The 17,884-nt window shown below is 43.3% G+C and overlaps 3 protein-coding genes across 3 annotated transcripts in view; 1 reads left to right on the top strand and 2 right to left on the bottom strand.

The window, feature by feature from the left end:
- Positions 1–159: 159 nt before the first annotated feature.
- Positions 160–1,091, bottom strand: LOC139388492 (NADH:ubiquinone oxidoreductase subunit A2). Its single transcript, XM_071135189.1, has 3 exons — positions 946–1,091; positions 478–584; positions 160–361 (listed from the first exon to the last, which is right to left on the bottom strand). Exons 1-3 carry the CDS (start codon positions 1,047–1,049, stop codon positions 276–278), a joined length of 297 nt encoding a protein of 98 aa, XP_070991290.1. The 5' UTR covers positions 1,050–1,091; the 3' UTR covers positions 160–275.
- A 97-nt stretch (positions 1,092–1,188) lies between these two features.
- Positions 1,189–9,629, top strand: LOC139388609 (IK cytokine). Its single transcript, XM_071135369.1, has 19 exons — positions 1,189–1,369; positions 1,907–1,973; positions 2,214–2,312; positions 2,451–2,510; positions 2,648–2,815; positions 2,914–3,028; positions 3,648–3,718; positions 3,846–3,892; positions 3,991–4,154; positions 4,243–4,354; positions 4,477–4,525; positions 4,636–4,853; positions 4,973–5,048; positions 6,010–6,093; positions 6,220–6,277; positions 6,423–6,511; positions 6,688–6,796; positions 8,253–8,287; positions 9,359–9,629. The coding sequence occupies exons 1-19, from the start codon at positions 1,339–1,341 to the stop codon at positions 9,384–9,386; spliced, it is 1,680 nt and encodes a 559-aa protein (XP_070991470.1). The 5' UTR covers positions 1,189–1,338; the 3' UTR covers positions 9,387–9,629.
- The window catches only part of LOC139388610 (arf-GAP with Rho-GAP domain, ANK repeat and PH domain-containing protein 1-like), a 21,173-nt gene continuing 12,916 nt past the window's right edge, over positions 9,628–17,884 (bottom strand). Inside the window, exons 18-25 of the mRNA XM_071135370.1 lie at positions 17,757–17,856; positions 17,374–17,569; positions 17,210–17,255; positions 16,896–17,071; positions 16,556–16,765; positions 13,385–13,490; positions 13,142–13,289; positions 9,628–13,033 (exon numbers count right to left, since the gene is read on the bottom strand). Of these exons, the coding sequence (XP_070991471.1) occupies positions 12,980–13,033; positions 13,142–13,289; positions 13,385–13,490; positions 16,556–16,765; positions 16,896–17,071; positions 17,210–17,255; positions 17,374–17,569; positions 17,757–17,856 (1,036 nt within the window). The 3' untranslated portion in view covers positions 9,628–12,979. The remainder of the gene's footprint in view (positions 13,034–13,141; positions 13,290–13,384; positions 13,491–16,555; positions 16,766–16,895; positions 17,072–17,209; positions 17,256–17,373; positions 17,570–17,756; positions 17,857–17,884) is intronic.

The following is a 17,884-nucleotide window of genomic DNA, read 5'->3' as shown; positions in this document are numbered from 1 at the left end:
CAAAGCTGACTGGCCATAATTGGGAGCATTGAACAGTGCTAGCCTTTGTGAGTTTGACAGTATCTTTTGAATTTTTTAACAATATATGCACATGCCTATGAATAGAATGTAGTTCATATGAACACAAACAATTAACAAACATATCAATGCAGCAGAATGTCACAAGTTAGTCCTCAGATTTATTAGAACAGCAATAGAGATTTATGTGATACAAGTCCTTTACAATCCACACTCCATCTCAGTTGGAAAGGTGTCCTGGGGGGAGCTGGTCATGCTTATGATGTCACAACTGTCTCCAGCACCTTAGCCACTTGGTCAGCATTCATGTTGTCAAGGGCCACACTGCTCTCCTTACCAAAATCTGCAATACAGGTACATGAACGAACCAAATGAATGCATGGCAATAAACATTGCATTTGACTTGACATAGAGCGGTGACAGGTGTGAGTCGCCTAGCTACTGAAACAATGCTCTCACCAGATCTTGCCCAAAGCTTAGGCTGAACACCTGAGCACTCCCTGATGAGGATGGGGAATGTGGGGTTTGCCTTCTTCAGTTCCACATAGTGCTGTTCCACAAAATCCCTGGAGAACATGGAATAATAAATAATCAAGTTAAATAACTTTTACAATATTTTCTACTATACGAGTTCATAACACTGAAATAGCTAGCTAATAAACAAGGGTTTTATATTTATATTAATAGTAAATGTTGAATATTAAGATACATAATAGAAACGATGTTGTAGAGCTGTAGTTAGATACATATGCATGATCTACAAATTATTTCAGATGAGTTTATTCTATATTCAATTGCGATTGTTCGCCAACTACTGTATGTTTACATGTAGCATGCCTGGCAGTATATTGTGCTAGCTATGAGGACAGAGTAGATAACTATTTCGATTTCACGAAAATATGACTGTTGTCAAATTAATACAATTACCTTGCTCCTTGACTCGCAGGCGATGTCTGGCACAAATGTAGACGAATCTCTCGAAGGTTTTTAGCAAGGTTAGAGCCAATACCTCTTACTACGGAAGCGGCCATGATGATGGTTCACCAGCTTTAGATGAATGTTGCTGAACCCACCCACTCTCCATATCAACAAATCACATTCAAGAAGCTTTGCTAAATTCGAGAATTCACCCAATTACATTCCACGTTTAAGGTTGACGTAACGTTTGCGCCGCAAATCAAGACCATACCAATCGAATGTTGACTGTCATTTCCGTTTTCACAGCACACATCACCATCAACAACATAGCTAGGTTATAAATCTAGCAATAGTTGATCGCAAACTTTTTGTTTTACTTGAGTGAGACCAACTTCTTTCAACATGCCGGAACGAGAACGAGGAGAACGAGAGAGTAAGTTTAATTTATTTGGCATTGTGTGAGCTAACGTCAGCTAGCTAGCCAACTAACAAAGATAGCTGATGTTCGCTACTGATAACTTTCCCCATTTGTCTGTGCAGCTAACGTTACTGAATATTACGTTTACACGTTGCATTAGCAATGTATATAGCTATATGGATTCATATTTCCAGACTCAAAAGACAACCGTAACTAGCTAGGGGTGTTTGTTAGTTAACAAGCTATGATAGGTAGCTAGCTAACTAGCTACTGTTAAATAGCCTGTCTGAGTAGCCACTGTTTGACAATCGTGCAAAGAAAAAGTAACCTCTCAATTACCTAATTGTATATGTATAACTGCTCAATATGTCTATTTTGATAGCCATTTGTGAACTCTTAGCTAATTGGTGTTTTACTGCAGTGGCGTCAACCACGTATTAATTATTTAGTACAAGTTAACCTCATTCGATGCAGTCGAAGTGAAGCGCGCTCCAATTGCCAGTTCTCCCCGGGAAAATGGCGTCCGCAGGTACTAACTTCTTTATTTTACAGCGGAGTCGTTCTCCAACCCTCTGGCTCCGGATGGGCATGAGGTGGAGGACCACCGGTCAGCACTTCAGTAAGTGAGGCTTTTGTTGCCGTTTACAGTATTTGCATGACAACACATTTGGTCACCACATCAACCTTTGGGTCATGAGAACAGAGGACCCAGTGTGATGACACTTATTGAATATGTCTGAGATGTTTTGATTGGTTCGCCGTACATTTTGGACGAGTATGAATGATCTGAAAGTCTTCCAAGACTACCTTAGACTACACATACTGTGCGACTTAACCCTCCCCTCACCTTTTTTTTCAGGTCCAAGCTGACGAATGAGGACTTCCGTAAACTTTTGATGACCCCTCGTGCCACGCCCTCGTCAGCTCCCCCATCCTCCAAATCCTCCAGACATCATGAGTGAGTGATGGATTTACAGTGCCATAGAGTAGTCTGTTGGATCACGAATATATTAATGAAATGGCAGATTTGGGGATTAAGTCCAAGTACACAGTCTTTTGAATCAACACTTCTAGAACTGAATGAGCTTTTTTACAGGATGCCCCGGGACTACAGCGAAGAGGATGATCCTGCAGCCCGTAGGCGGAAGAAGAAAAGGTGATTCTTTCATTAAGGGTGGCAGAGCCTATAATAACCGTCTCTTATAATTTGATTAAACTGAATGTTTGTTGTCACACTGCCTGAGGTCTCTCAGCTGTCACCCACTGACCTTTGCCCTCTGCTACCCCTATAAGTTATTACGCCAAGCTGCGTCAGCAGGAAGTGGAGAGGGAGCGGGAGTTAGCTGAGAAGTACCGTGACCGTGCCCGGGAGCGTCGTGATGGCGTCAACAAGGACTACGAGGAGACAGAGCTCATCAGCACAACAGCCAATTACAGAGCAGTGGGGCCCACAGCCGAGGCGTGAGTTTCCCATAATGCTACTGTCTACTCCCCACCGGGAGTGGTGGAGTATGTACGTGTTCTGTATGAATGTCCATGGTGATGTATTGTGTCGACAGGGATAATTCAGCAGCTGAGAAGAGACGGCAGATGATCCAAGAGTCTAAGTTCTTGGGTGGTGACATGGAACACACTCACTTGGTGAAAGGGTTGGATTTTGCCCTTTTGCAGAAGGTCAGTGTCCTTTTCATGATGCTAGGGTTCATTAATAAACAGAAGCTGCCCGCCCAGATTCTTGGTCTTTGTCTTTAGAATAGCGTTTCAAGTTCCGGGGAGCTGGTCTAGTGGTAGTTCTGCTGCCCCCTGACCAAAATGCCCCTAAGGGCAGTGGTTTGATTCCCTTTCCACCACTCACTTCCTGAGCTTTTATCCCTCTTACTGTCTCCCCTATCTACATGTTTAACCTGGACCTGTCAATAAAACTTGAGTCACGTTTTAGACGCATTTTAACCTAAAATTAACGAATCTGAAGATGCTTGAGCTCAGATGATCAGTAACAGTCATGTAGTAGTTGTAGAATGTCATCTATATTGTAGAAGATATCTGGTTTGAAGTATGCTGAAGCTAAGAGATGCTAATTTCTTGGCTGTTCCAATGGGACACACTGTCATTGCTCCCTCCCTCGCTGAAAAGAGTGAAAATACAAAGTAGGTCACCCTGTTCTATCACTCCTGCAGTGTAGACCCAGAGGTGAAGGAAACATCCTCTGCTGTGCCATATAATGGAACAAGCAAGGGACTGTGTCGACCTACAGGAAATAGTTGACATGGATATCATGCTTGTCTACTTGCAGGTACGTGCTGAAATCACCAGCAAGGAGAAGGAGGAGGAAGATATGATTGAAAAAGTAACAAAGGAAGTCAAGTATGTGTATTCATATTTTCCCCACTCTTCATCATTATTTTCTCATAGCATAGAATGTTATTTTTATCCTGAACGAGCTCTCCAGTGTCCTCATTCCAGAGAAATTAACCTGTATTCTTTCCTCCAGGAAAGAGATTGAACCAGAGGAGAAAATAGAGTTCAAGACACGTCTAGGTAAGTAATAGTCCTTATCTACTGGAATTTGAGCCCATGTATAGGTAAATCACTCCAGTTGGTTGGTGGTGTTGACGGTCTCTCTGCTCCACCCTCAGGAAGGAATATCTACCGGATCATGTTCAAGGGCCGCCAGTTTGAGAGGAATGAGCTGTTCCTGCCCGGCCGTATGGCATACGTAGTGGACCTGGAGGATGAGTACGCAGACACCGACATCCCCACCACACTGATCCGCAGCAAGGCCGACTGCCCCACCATGGAGGTCCGACTGCACTGCAGACCACAATAACATAGAATGTCTATTACAGTCATGGTATATGTAGAGGTATGCATAACTTTTCTCTCTTCAGGCTCAGACAACTCTCACCACCAACGACATTGTCATCAGCAAACTGACCCAGATCCTGTCCTACCTGCGACAAGGGACCCGCAACAAGAAGATGAAGAAGAAGGAAAAAGGAGGTTGGCCTTAATGACTTTGATTGGTTCACAACTGGATACTGATACCTACCCCTTTTTTCATGGCATCCGTTTGTTTATCTACAGTTCACAATTAAGTGATTTCCAGTGGTTTCTTCTTACAGGGGTGAAAATTGATGAGAAGAAAGTTCCAGGACCAGAGGCAGATGTAAGGTCAGTGTTGTGGCTCTCCATAAAGGTGGTTTTCATTTAAACACTTTCTGTTTCTTTGAAGATCTGTTGTTCCCATTGAACTTGAACCATTCCTTTCTCCATCCTAACAGCATCTTTGATGACATCGGGGACTACGCCCCATCTACCTCCAAGGCCATCCGGGACAAGGAGAAGGAACGCTACCGGGAGAAAGAGAGGGACCGGGAGCGGGACAGAGAGAGGGAGCGGGAGAGGGAGAGAGAAAGAGACAAGGAGGAAGAAAAGAGACGTCACAGCTACTTCGAGAAGCCCAGAGCAGATGACGATGAGACCGTGGAGACTGAGACAGGTAATTCATCAACCATATCATACAAATAACATGCTCTTTTTAAAATGTATTATTGATCCCCATTCAACCCAACTACACATTCTGACCTCTGGCCTGTCTATCCTCTTCGGACCATACAGGTCCAGGATCAGTGAAGGACCAGATCAAGCTGATCAATGAGAAGTTTGCAGCAACTCCCCAGTGGCCAGGAGAAACATATCCTTTTCACTGTTTGGGCCAGAGAGCCACATTATCTTGGCTTACATAGCTAGACTTGACAATGTCTTCATTCCCAGTATTTAGACTGGATAGAGGGGACATGTGTCTTCATTCCCAGTGTTTAGACTGGATAGAGGGGACATGTGTCTTCATTCCCAGTGTTTAGACTGGATAGAGGGGACATGTGTCTTCATTCCCAGTGTTTAGACTGGATAGAGGGGACATGTGTCTTCATTCCCAGTATTTAGACTGGATAGGGGGGACATATGTCTTCATTCCCAGTGTTTAGACTGGATAGAGGGGACATATGTCTTCATTCCCAGTGTTTAGACTGGATAGGGGGGACATGTGTCTTCATTCCCAGTGTTTAGACTGGATAGGGGGGACATGTGTCTTCATTCCCAGTGTTTAGACTGGATAGGGGGGACATATGTCTTCATTCCCAGTGTTTAGACTGGATAGGGGGGACATATGTCTTCATTCCCAGTGTTTAGACTGGATAGGGGGGGACATATGTCTTCATTCCCAGTGTTTAGACTGGATAGAGGGGACATGTGTCTTCATTCCCAGTGTTTAGACTGGATAGGGGGGACATGTGTCTTCATTCCCAGTGTTTAGACTGGATAGGGGGGACATGTGTCTTCATTCCCAGTGTTTAGACTGGATAGGGGGGACATGTGTCTTCATTCCCAGTGTTTAGACTGGATAGGGGGGGACATATGTCTTCATTCCCAGTGTTTAGACTGGATAGGGGGGACATATGTCTTCATTCCCAGTGTTTAGACTGGATAGGGGGGACATATGTCTTCATTCCCAGTGTTTAGACTGGATAGGGGGGACATGTGTCTTCATTCCCAGTGTTTAGACTGGATAGAGGGGACATGTGTCTTCATTCCCAGTGTTTAGACTGGATAGGGGGGAAATGTTTTGTCCGCTGGCCTCCTTAACTGCGAGCTACTGCTGGGTCGCGTGGCCGTAAAGAGGAGAAGCTCGGAGACTTCTTTGGCATGTCCAACAGCTATGCTGAGTGTTACCCAGCTACGTGAGTCCCCCGATTCATCCGTCACATCACTGTACTTAAGTAGGGTGGACACTGGGCTTAATATACCAGGTAATTTGCTGTAGTGAGTGTACCTGTGTGATGTGGGCGTTCTCTCTCTGTTCTCAGTATGGACGACTTGGCTGTGGACAGTGATGAAGAGGTGGACTACACCAAGATGGACCAGGTTGGTGCTTCATCTTTTAATCCTTATTCCCCTCCTAGATAGACCTTTGGGTTGATAGTCTGCCATGTCTTTCTAGTCATGTGACAGTTAGTTGTGGTGTGGTTGACATACTTTTGACCTCTGTTTTTGTCTCTGACCTCTATAGGGTAACAAGAAGGGTCCTCTGGGTCGCTGGGACTTTGACACTCAGGATGAATACAGTGAATACATGAACAACAAGGAGGCTCTGCCAAAGTAGGTTATCTTAGAGCTTTGTCTCAACAATGAACCTGGAATCCCTTGTTTCATACGTTCATTATAGCACACAGTGATAGACACATCATTGGATTCCTTGGCATTTCTATAAAAGGCTTTTAATCGGGCCAAGTAATTTAATATTAATTGCAGGCAAACTGTGTTTGTCCTTTCAGGGCTGCTTTCCAGTATGGCATCAAGATGTCTGAGGGGAGGAAGACTCGCCGCTTCAAGGAGACCAATGAGAAGGCAGAGCTGGACAGGCAGTGGAAGAAGATCAGTGCTGTGAGTGGATGGTTTAATGGCTCTGTTAACAGGGTTGTGAGTGGATGGTTTAATGGCTCTTAGCAGGGTTGTGAGTGGACGGTTTAATGGCTCTTAACAGGGTTGTGAGTGGACGGTTTAATGGCTCTTAGCAGGGTTGTGAGTGGATGGTTTAATGGCTCTGCGGTAGCGTCCCACCTCGCCAGTGAAAGTGCAGGGCGCCAAATTCAAAACAACAAATCTCATAATTAAAATTCCTTAAGCATACAAGTATTTTACACCATTTTAAAGATATACTTCTCGTTAATCCAGCCACAGTGTCTGATTTCAAAAATGCTTTACAGTGAAAGCACCACAAGGTCACCACCAAGTCACAGGAAAAACACAGCCATTTTTTTCAGCCAAAGAGAGGAGTCACAAAAAGCAGAAATGGAGAAAATTCATCACTAACCTTTGATCTTCATCAGGTGACACTCATAGGACTTCATGTTACACAATACATGTATGTTTTGTTCGATAAAGTGCATATTTATGAAAATCTAATGATTTCAAAAAGGCTTTACGGCAAAAGCACACTTTGCGATTGTTAGGTCAGCGCCTAGCCACAAAACCATACTGCCATTTTCCAGCCAAGGTGAGGTGTCACAAGTCAGAAATAGCATTAAAATTAATCACTTAGCTTTGATCTTCATCTGATGGCACTCCCAGGTCTCCATGTTAGACAACAAATGTTTGTTTTGTTCGATAAAGTTCATCTTTATGTCCAAATACCTCCTTTTTGTTCGCGTTTAGTCCAGTAATCCAAATGCACAATGCACGGGCACTAAGTCCAGACAAAAAGTCAAAATGGTTCCAATAATTTGTAGAAACATGTCAAACAATGTTTATCATAAATCTTCAATAATATTCCAACAGGACAATTCCTTTGTCTTTAGAAATTAAATGGAACGGAGCTCGTGCTCACAGCCGCATGCATGACTTAACTAAAGGCTTTCAACCAGACCCCTGATTCAAACAGCTCTTATTCTCCCCCTTCATAGTAGAAGCCTGAAACGTTCTAAAGACTTTTGACATCTAGTGGAAGCCTTAGGAAGTGCAATCTGACCCCATAGACAGTATATTGGATGGGCAATCACTTAACTACAAACCTCAGATTTCCCACTTCCTGGATGGATTTCCCTCAGGTTTTCGCCTGCCATATCAGCTCTGTTATACTCAGACATTATTTTAACAGTTTTGGGAACTTTAGAGTTTTCTATCCAAATCTACTAATTATATGCATATCCTATGCAGGCAGTTTAATTTGGGCACGCTTTTCATCCAAAATTCCAAATGCTGACCCCTACCCTAGTGAAGTTAACAGGGTTGTGAGTGGACGGTTTAATGGCTCTTAACAGGGTTGTGACAGTTGTCAGGGCATACTGAGACACAAACTAGGAAAGGTTGTCTTATTAATCATGTGTTTTGTCTGCCACAGATCATTGAGAAGAGGAAGAAGGCTGAGGCAGATGGGTGAGTACATTTCCTTCAGACATCCTACAGTTAGTGTACATGACTGGTGGTGGGAGAGGACTGAGAGCAGACAGATGGTGGTGGGAGAGGACTGAGAGCAGACAGATGGTGGTGGGAGAGGACTGAGAGCAGACAGATGGTGGTGGGAGAGGACTGAGAGCAGACAGATGGTGGTGGGAGAGGACTGAGAGCAGACAGATGGTGGTGGGAGAGGACTGAGAGCAGACAGATGGTGGTGGGAGAGGACTGAGAGCAGACAGATGGTGGTGGGAGAGGACTGAGAGCAGACAGATGGTGGTGGGAGAGGACTGAGAGCAGACAGATGGTGGTGGGAGAGGACTGAGAGCAGACATGGTGGTGGGAGAGGACTGAGAGCAGACATGGTGGTGGGAGAGGACTGAGAGCAGACATGGTGGTGGGAGAGGACTGAGAGCAGACATGGTGGTGGGAGAGGACTGAGAGCAGACAGACAGATGGTGGCGGGAGAGGACTGAGAGCAGACAGACAGATGGTGGCGGGAGAGGACTGAGAGCAGACAGACAGATGGTGGCGGGAGAGGACTGAGAGCAGACAGACAGATGGTGGCGGGAGAGGACTGAGAGCAGACAGACAGATGGTGGCGGGAGAGGACTGAGAGCAGACAGACAGATGGTGGCGGGAGAGGACTGAGAGCAGACAGACAGATGGTGGCGGGAGAGGACTGAGAGCAGACAGACAGATGGTGGCGGGAGAGGACTGAGAGCAGACAGACAGATGGTGGCGGGAGAGGACTGAGAGCAGACAGACAGATGGTGGTGGGAGCGGACAGTATATGATAGGAAGGTGATGGTGGTGGTATCTGAGAGACTTGTCAGAGCCGCTCACTGTGCTGTACAGTAGTGACCTGCATTTTGCTCACACTCAAAGGAGGAAAACGTCTCAAGTACAACTGCCTCATCTCTCCACTCCAGAAATACTGCATCATGCAAGATGCTGCCTAAAATATTCTCAAACATAAATGGTAGATTGTCAATTATGATGCTAAATGTTAAATTCCCACTGCTCTATATTAATTTTACTTTTTTATTTCAGGGAGAAACCGAAAAGGCCAAAGTATTAATGTTCTCCCGTCTTGCATAATTTGGAACATGTTGAAAATCTTGCAATATATTGTATGCTAAAAATCCTGTTTGTATTTTGTGGAATACTAGATTGTGTATTATGATTACTTTATCTTTTGTCTTAGACATGTAACCATGGAAATGTAACCATGAATGAGAATTGGAGCACAATGTTATGCAGCTTTTACAAACTGTCAATGTCTCTTAGGTAACATCCAATAAATAAGAATGAAAAAAAAGTTTATTGCTTTGTCATACATTTTATTTCTAAGAAATATCATACGACAAACACTTGACTTTTTCCACATTTTGTTAGTGTAGATCTACACAAAATACTCTGTCAAAGTAGAAGAAAAATTCTAACATTTGAAAAAAAACAAAAACCATTTTGATTAGATAAATATTCAACCATTTGAGTCAATACATGTTAGAATCACCTTTGGCAGCGATTACAGCTGTGAGTCTTTCTGGGAAGTTTTCCACACCTGGATTGTCCAACATTTGACAATCTTTATTTTTTAAGTGCTGTCAAATTGGTTGATGATCATTGTTAGACAACCAATTTCAGGTCTTCCCATAAACTTACAAGCAGATTTAAGCCACTCAGGGACATTCACTGTCTTGGTAAGCAACTCCAGTGTAGATTTGGCTTTGTGTTTTAGGTTATTGTCCTGCTGAAAGGTTAATCTCCCAGTGTCTGGTGGAAAGCAGACTGAACCAAGTTTTCCTCTAGGATTTTGCTTGTGCTTATCTCCATTCCGTTTACTTTTTGTATCTTAACTCCCCAACTATTACAAGCGTACCCATAACCATGATGCAGCCACCACTATCCTTGAAAATATGGCGTGAGATGCTCTAAGGTATTGGATTAGCCCCAAACAAATTCACTTGTTCTTTGCCACATTTATTGCAGTATTACTTTATTGCCTTCTTGCAAAAATGAATATTCTAATTCTGTACAGGCTTTCGTTTCACTCGTCAGTTGGTTTAGTATTGTGGAGTAACTACAATGCTGTTGCTCCATTAAACGCAAACCGTTTTAAAGTCACCATTTGGCCTCATGGTGAAATCACTGAGCAGTTTCCCTGTGTCTTTGTAGTGACAGTGTATTGATACACCATCCAAAGTGTAATTAACTTCACCGTGCTCAAAATGACTGCTTTTTACATTTTTATACATATAGGTGCCCTTTGCGAGGAATTGGAAAATCTCCCTGGTCTTTGGTTGAATCTGTGTATGAAATTCACTGCTTGACTGAGGGGCCTTACGATTATCTGGGTGTGGGGTACAGAGATGAGGTAGTCAGTGTTAAACACTTGCACAGAGTCCATGCAACTTATGGCTGAACAAAAATAAACCCAACATGTAAAAAGTGTTGGTCCCATGTTTCATGAGCTGAAATAATGTTCCATATGCACAGAATACTTATTCTCAGAAATATTGTACACAGATTTGTTTACATCCCTGTTAGTGAGCATTTCTACTTTGCCAAGATAATCCTGTCAGGTGTGGCCAAGAAGCTGATTCAACAGCATGATCATTACACAGGTGCTGGGGACAAAAAGGCCAGTAAAATGTGCAGTTTTATCACAACACAATACCACAGATGCTTTGAGGGGGCATGCTGACTGCAGGAATGTCCACCAGAGCTGTTGCCAGAGAATTTAATGTTCATGTCTCTACCTTAAGCTGCCCCCAACGTCGTTTTAAAGAATTATGCCCAACCGGCCTCACAACCGTAGACCGTATGGCGTCGTGTGGCCGAGCGGTTTGCTGATGTCAACTTAGTGAACCCCAGTGCCCCATGGTGGAGGTGGGGTTATGGTATGGGCAGGCATAAGCTATGGATAACGAACACAATGGCATTTTATCGATGGTATTTCTACTTTCAAATTGCCGTGACGAGATCCATTGTCGAGCCATTCAACCATCACCTCATGTTTAGAATAGAATAAAACTTTGACATTTTTCTTTGGCATCACCTTCCATTAAAATAATCACATACATTCTCACATCATACACATTTAAACCAGTCAGTCCATCATGTTGCATACACTAACATTGAGGACATTAATACATTCACTCAAATGACCACTGACCCAACTGCACTAGATAGATAAGTACATATTCCGATACCTTTAATTTTGTATTTAGTAGTCCAACAGCACAAGGAAGGAATGAATGTTTGAACATGTTCTTCTTGGCCATGGGCATTCTGAAGAGCCGGCCCGAGGGAAGCCTCTTGAACTGAGGGTGGGAGGGGTCGCCACCTGAGGGTGTAGAGGGTGGGAGGGGTCGCCACCTGAGGGTGTATAGGGTGGGAGGGGTCTCCAACTGAGGGTGTAGAGGGTGGGAGGGGTCTCCAACTGAGGGTGGGTAGGGTCTCCAACTGAGGGTGGGAGGGGTCGCCAACGACAGCCAGTGTCTTCTGTTTGGTTGCCTTGTGGAATAGAATGCTCAAGTGTGCCTGTGGTTTACCAATTACTTTGCTGACTGTGTGTACTATTCTGGTCAGTTTGCTTTTGCTCCTTACCATAGCAGACTGTCATATTGAACGTGAGGATGCTCTCCACCAAGCTGCTGTACACCCTCTCCAGAACATCCTGGCTGACCCCAAACCCCTTTAATTTCCTGATTTAAGAACATGTGTTGGCTTGCTTTAAAAAAAAATACAGTCTGCATTCTCTTTAAAACTCAGCTTGTTATCAGCATAATAATGCAGGCACCATGTCACAAGGATCTGTACACAATTCCTGGAAGCTGAAAATGTCCCAGTTCTACCATGGCCTACATACTCACCAGACATGTCACACATTGAGAATGTTTTGGATGCTCTGGATCGACGTGTACGACAACGTGTTCCAGTTCCCTTCAATATCCAGCAACTTTGCACAACCATTGAAGATGAGTGGGACAACATTCCACAGGCCACAATCAACAGCCTGATCAACTCTATGCAAAGGAGATGTGCTGCGTTGCGCTGCATGAGGCAAATGGTGATCACACCAGATACTGACTGGTTTTCTGATCCACGCCTCTACCTTTATTTTAAGGTATCTGATCAACAGATGCATGTCTGTATTCCCAGGCATGTGAAATCCATAGATTATGGCCTAATTAATTAATTTCAATTGACTGATTTACTTTGAAATTGTTGCATGTTGCGTTTATATTTTTGGTCAGTATATTTAGGCTTGCCATAACTGAAGGGATGAATACTTATTGACTCAAGACATTTCAGCATGAAAGGTTTTACACATTTAAAAATAAATGTCAAAGTGGACAACAAATCTCAATTCAATCTATTTTAAATTCTGGCTGCAACAACAAAATGTGGAAAAAGTCAAGGGGTGAGAAAACTTTCTGAAGGCACTAACAACATACAATTTGAGCTTGGTTTGTTATTATTTTACCATCACCTAAATTACAATAATCCCCAAATGAATATAGCAGAAAAAATAAGTTTAATCCAGTCCATGGCCTAAATGTGTAGTTCAAAGAAGTTGTGAAAACTACACTATGTAACCAAATATATCTTTCCCATATAAGCTTTCTTTGACAGCCAAAGCCAAATATATACACATGTGTTTGTCTATAATTTTGTTATGAGTTCTTCACTCTCCATGTCAGACTCTTGTTCTTTACTCTGTAGAATACAATACATGGTGTTAGGCATAAAAGATTAGTCTCATACACTGTCCACTGCTTCATATGTTCCATGACCCAACAGAAGAGATGAAGTTTAGTGTCTTACCAGGAAGAGGAGTGTGTGGTGTATGATGAGTTCTCTGGTGAGGCGCACCATGTTTGTGTTCATGGCCAGCTCCTGGAACAGTGTTGGGACAAACACCAGCGCCAGGTTCTGAGCTGTCATACGGTTCTCCACACTGTACAGCTGAACTCTAGAAAGAGGTTGGCAACGATGAGCATTAGTCATGCAGGATCATTTTGTTGCCCTGTTAAAATCTTACAATCATTGATCATGTGTTGTTCTTACATGTAGAAGTGTCCACACAGGGCGTTGAGTGTGATTCTGTTGTCAGGGGGCAGCTTTTTCAGGAGTCTGCGGTAGGTAGCCAGTCTAAGGTTCTCTTCTGTGTGGGCTATGGTGACACAGGCAATGAATGAGAACCCCATTACTCAAAGTACAGCTTGTATTGAACAACTTGTTCATCTAGATCAGCGCTACTCCAATAGTATTTGAGAAGATCCGGTCACACAAATTTCCTAGGTGGCAAAGATCTGGATATATATTGTAATTTAAAATCGACATAGTAACAAACCCCTACCTCGTGACCCCAAACTGTTCACACCCCTCTTGTTAGCGGAGAGAAAATAGTGCAGTTTAGAAGCTAATTTCCTGAAATTCGACACGTTTTGCCATGTCTTATGTTGAGTGTTCATACGTCTGAGTGACTCAAACATTACCTCAAAATGTAAGAAAAAAAACCTTGGCATGTAATCCGGACATGATAACTACAAGGCTTTCTGGACACTATAACTACAGGGCTTTCTGGACACGATAACTACAAGGCTTTCTGGACACGATACCTACAAGGCTTTCTGGACACGATAACTACAAGGCTTTCTGGACACGATAACTACAAGGCTTTCTGGACACGATAACTAGTTCCAGTGTCGCGTTGGATAATCATAGCCTGCTAGCTAACATAGCATCCCTCGGTTTGAGTAGGCTAAACTAGCTAGCTGTATTTGCTAGCTAAGTAAGTGCAAGTGAAAAAAATAGAAATATAACTAGATCTCTCTCAGAAGAAATTCATTTGTTAAAAACTAATGTCTTTCTCTCTGAGTCAACTACTCATCACATTTTATGCACTGCAGTGTTGGCTAGCTGTAGATTATGCTTTAAATACTAGATTCCTTCTCTGATCCTTTGATTGGATGGACAACATGTCAGTTCATGCTGCAAGAGCTCTGATTGGTTGGAGGACGTCCTCCGGAAGTGATCATAATTACTGTGTAAGTCTATGGAAGGGGGTAAGAACCATGAGACTCCTAGGTTTTGTGTTGAAGTTAATGTACTCAGAGGAGAACAGAAGCTAGCTGTCCTCCGGCTACACCATGGTGCTACCCTACAGAGTGCTGTTGAGGCTACTGTAGACCATCATTGCAAAACAGTGTGTTTTAATCAATTATTTGATGACTTGAAAATATTTAGTATAGTTGTATCTAAAAAGGATAACTTTTTAAATGTTTCACTATTTTTATTATTATGAAATTCACTGGAGGAGGACGGTCCTCCCTTTCCTCCACTGGTGGCAAACAATAATGAAGGCACTAGGGATGGGGGTGTGAACATGTGGGTCTGGGCAGGTGAGATGTAGTCATTGTTTGTGTACGTCTGTAAGTTGTTGTTCAGATGTACAGTTGAAGTCGGAAGTTTACATGCACTTAGGTTGGAGTCATTAAAACTTGTTTTTCAACCACTCCACAAATTTCGTGTTAATAAACTATAGTTTTGGAAAGTCGGTTAGGACATCAACTTTGTGCATGACACAAGTAATTTTTCCAACAATTGTTTACAGACAGATTATTTCACTTATAATTCACGGTATCACAATTCCAGTGGGTCAGACGTTTACATATACTAAGTTGACTGCCTTTAAACAGCTTGGAAAATTCCAGAAAATGATGTCATGGCTTTAGAAGCTTCTGATAGGCTAATTGACATCATTTGAGTCAATTGGAGGTGTACAAGTGGATGTATTTCAGGCCTACCTTCAAACTCAGTGCCTCTTTGCTTGACATCATGGGGGAATCAAAAGAAATCAGCCAAAACCTCAGAAAACAAATTGTAGACCTACACAAGTCTGGTTCATCCTTGGGAGCAATTTCCAAAAGCCTGAAGGTACCACGTTCATCTGTACAAACAATAGTACGCAAGTATAAACACAATGGGACCACGCAGTCGTCATAACGCTCAGGAAGAAAACGCGTTCTGTCTCGTAGATATGAACATACTTTGGTGCGAAAAGTGCAAATCAATCCCAGAACAGCAGCAAAGGACCTTGTGAAGATGCTGGAGGAAACATGTACAAAAGTATTTATATCCACAATAAAATGAGTCCTATATCAACATATCCTGAAAGGCCGCTCAACAAGAAAGAAGCCACTGCTCCAAAACCGCCATAAAAAAAACAGACTACGGTTTGCAACTGCACATGGGGACAAAGATTGTACTTTTTGGAGAAATGTCCTCTGGTCTGATGAAACAAAAATAGAACTGTTTGGCCATAATGACCATCGTTGTGTTTGGAGGAAAAAGGGGGAGGCTTGCAAGCCGAAGAACACCATCCCAACTGTGAAGCATGGGGGTGGCAGAATCATGTTGTGGGGGTGGCAGAATCATGTTGTGGGGGTGCTTTGCTGCAGGAGGGAATGGTGCACTTCACAAAATAGATGGCATCATGAGGGTGGAAAATTATGTGGATATATTGAAGCAACATCTTAAGGACAACAAAGTCAAGGTATTGGAGTGGCCATCACAAAGCCCTGACCTCAATCTTATATAAAATTGGTGGGCAGAACTGAAAAAGCGTGTGCGAGCAAGGAGGCCTACAAACCTGACTCAGTTACACCAGCTCTGTCAGGAGGAATGGGCCAAATTTCACCCAACTTATTGTGGAAAGCTTGTGGAAGGCTACCCAAATTGTTTGACCCAAGCTAAACAATGTAAAAGGCAATTCTACCAAATACTAATTGAGTATGTAAACTTCTGACCAACTGGGAATGTAATGAAAGAAATGAAAGCTGAAATAAATAATTCTCTCTCTACTATTATTCTGACATTTCACATTCTTAAAATAAAGTGGTGATCCTAACTGACGTACGACAGGGCATTTTTACTACGATTAAATGTCAGGAACTGTGAAAAACTGAGTTTAAATGTATTTGGCTAAGGTGTATGTAAACTTCTGACTTCAACTGTATATATATATATATATATATGTTTGTAACTGGAAAAAATTAATAAATAAAAAAATGAAGAAAATAAATATTATACAACATACAAAATATGAATGAGAAGGTCAGAGGGGAGGGAATTCCGACCTCATCCAATGGGCTTTGAGAAGAGGGCGAGAAGAGGACACGAGGAATCAAGGAAATACATTCTCTCTGGGGTTGTTTAAGATGCAAAGGACAGTACCTGCAGCCTTGACCCACAGTTCCCGTTGTGTCTGAGGGATGAGCACCACCTGGTGGCGGACATACTGCTTCAGGGCCCCTGCAGCGTCCAGGAGACCCTGTTCATCTTTCTCCAGAGGGGCAGTTTTAGGTGATCTGCTGAGGGCTTCCACCAGACTGCTGACCTTAGTGGCCAAGCCACAGCGCCGGTACAGCCCATCCACCTTCAGGCCTGGGAGGGAGACAGAAGAGGAGCAGAGCAGATTAACCAGTTGTGAGAATTCATGTTCCTGCCGGAAACTGGTTATCCAGATCACTACAATACTTGTTCCAGTCTCAAATGGCTTGTAGCCGACACTCACCATATTGTGTGATGTGTGAGATACACCTCTCAATGGCAGGGGGCACATTGCCAATGGCGTTGGGTGGCAGCTCGTACAGTGATGGGCGCTGCTTCCTCTTTGTGGTCACTGCCCGTTTCAGTAGGCTGTGCCAGGACTGACAGCTGTGGTGTCGTTCAAACTGCATGGACATGGTTCTAGCAGGAAGACGAGATGGATGCATTGGAGACCATCCTTTGAATGACAGATGCTGAAATACGTTTGGGAACCATTGCTATGACATCAAGTACAATGGAATGCAACTTGTTATAACAAAGTGTTCCTGTGGTGCTGACCTCTCTCCAGTGACCAGCTCTATGGTGTTCTCAGAGGAATCTATCTCTGTGGGCAGAAAAGAACCCCGTCATATTACCTTATCATGATACTTCTGCTCCTCTACACAAGGAATGTAGAGAAAAATCATGTTGTGTAAACATGCAGACAATGAGGTTTGACTCACTGTATTGAGTCTCAGGGTTGAGTGTTAGCCTCTCTCTGTGGCGCTGCTGGTCAGTAGGATAGACGAGGACCTGACCTCCACGGAGCACTGCCCAGACCTCAGTGTGCTGCAGGCCTCCTCCCTCCCTCAGAGAAACCCGGGACACAGCAAACACCCCGTCCAGCTCCTCCTCATCTATGGGCCCGGGCAACACCACCTGGTAGGGGGAGAACATATGATTAGTTTTAACCCACATTACTATATCTATCTGTGTTATCTGTAGGCCTACTCTCTGCTCAGGAAAGCTGAAACAAAGGTCTCAATTATCATACAGCGTATGGAACACTGTGCCTACAGTCCTTAATACTCCCAGACTGATAAACACACAGCTGTTATTGTATTACCCTGAGAATATGAAGCAGGTGATTCAGTAGATCCTCTTCAGTGTCAGCATTGCACACCAACGCGTCCGTCAGAGTCACCATTTCAAACTCATGAGTCGATCTGTGGGGGAGGAGGAAATCAACAAATC

Source organism: Oncorhynchus clarkii, chromosome 29, assembly GCF_045791955.1.
Source record: "Oncorhynchus clarkii lewisi isolate Uvic-CL-2024 chromosome 29, UVic_Ocla_1.0, whole genome shotgun sequence".
In the NCBI taxonomy this organism is placed as follows: Eukaryota; Metazoa; Chordata; class Actinopteri; order Salmoniformes; family Salmonidae; genus Oncorhynchus; species Oncorhynchus clarkii.
Note: the sequence above shows the minus strand (reverse complement) of the source record. Positions and strands in the feature narration are given on the sequence as shown.

Excerpts from the sequence above, each read along its gene's own strand:
- LOC139388492 (XM_071135189.1), bottom strand. The coding sequence starts at position 1,049 with ATGGCCGCTTCCGTAGTAAGAGGTATTGGCTCTAACCTTGCTAAAAAC. Across the intron at positions 585-945 it reads CCTGCGAGTCAAGGAGCAAG|GGATTTTGTGGAACAGCACT; the intron begins GTAATTGTATTA and ends CATGTTCTCCAG. Across the intron at positions 362-477 it reads TAAGCTTTGGGCAAGATCTG|ATTTTGGTAAGGAGAGCAGT; the intron begins GTGAGAGCATTG and ends CCTGTATTGCAG.
- LOC139388609 (XM_071135369.1), top strand. The coding sequence starts at position 1,339 with ATGCCGGAACGAGAACGAGGAGAACGAGAGA. Across the intron at positions 6,278-6,422 it reads ACTACACCAAGATGGACCAG|GGTAACAAGAAGGGTCCTCT; the intron begins GTTGGTGCTTCA and ends TGACCTCTATAG. Across the intron at positions 6,512-6,687 it reads AACAAGGAGGCTCTGCCAAA|GGCTGCTTTCCAGTATGGCA; the intron begins GTAGGTTATCTT and ends TTGTCCTTTCAG.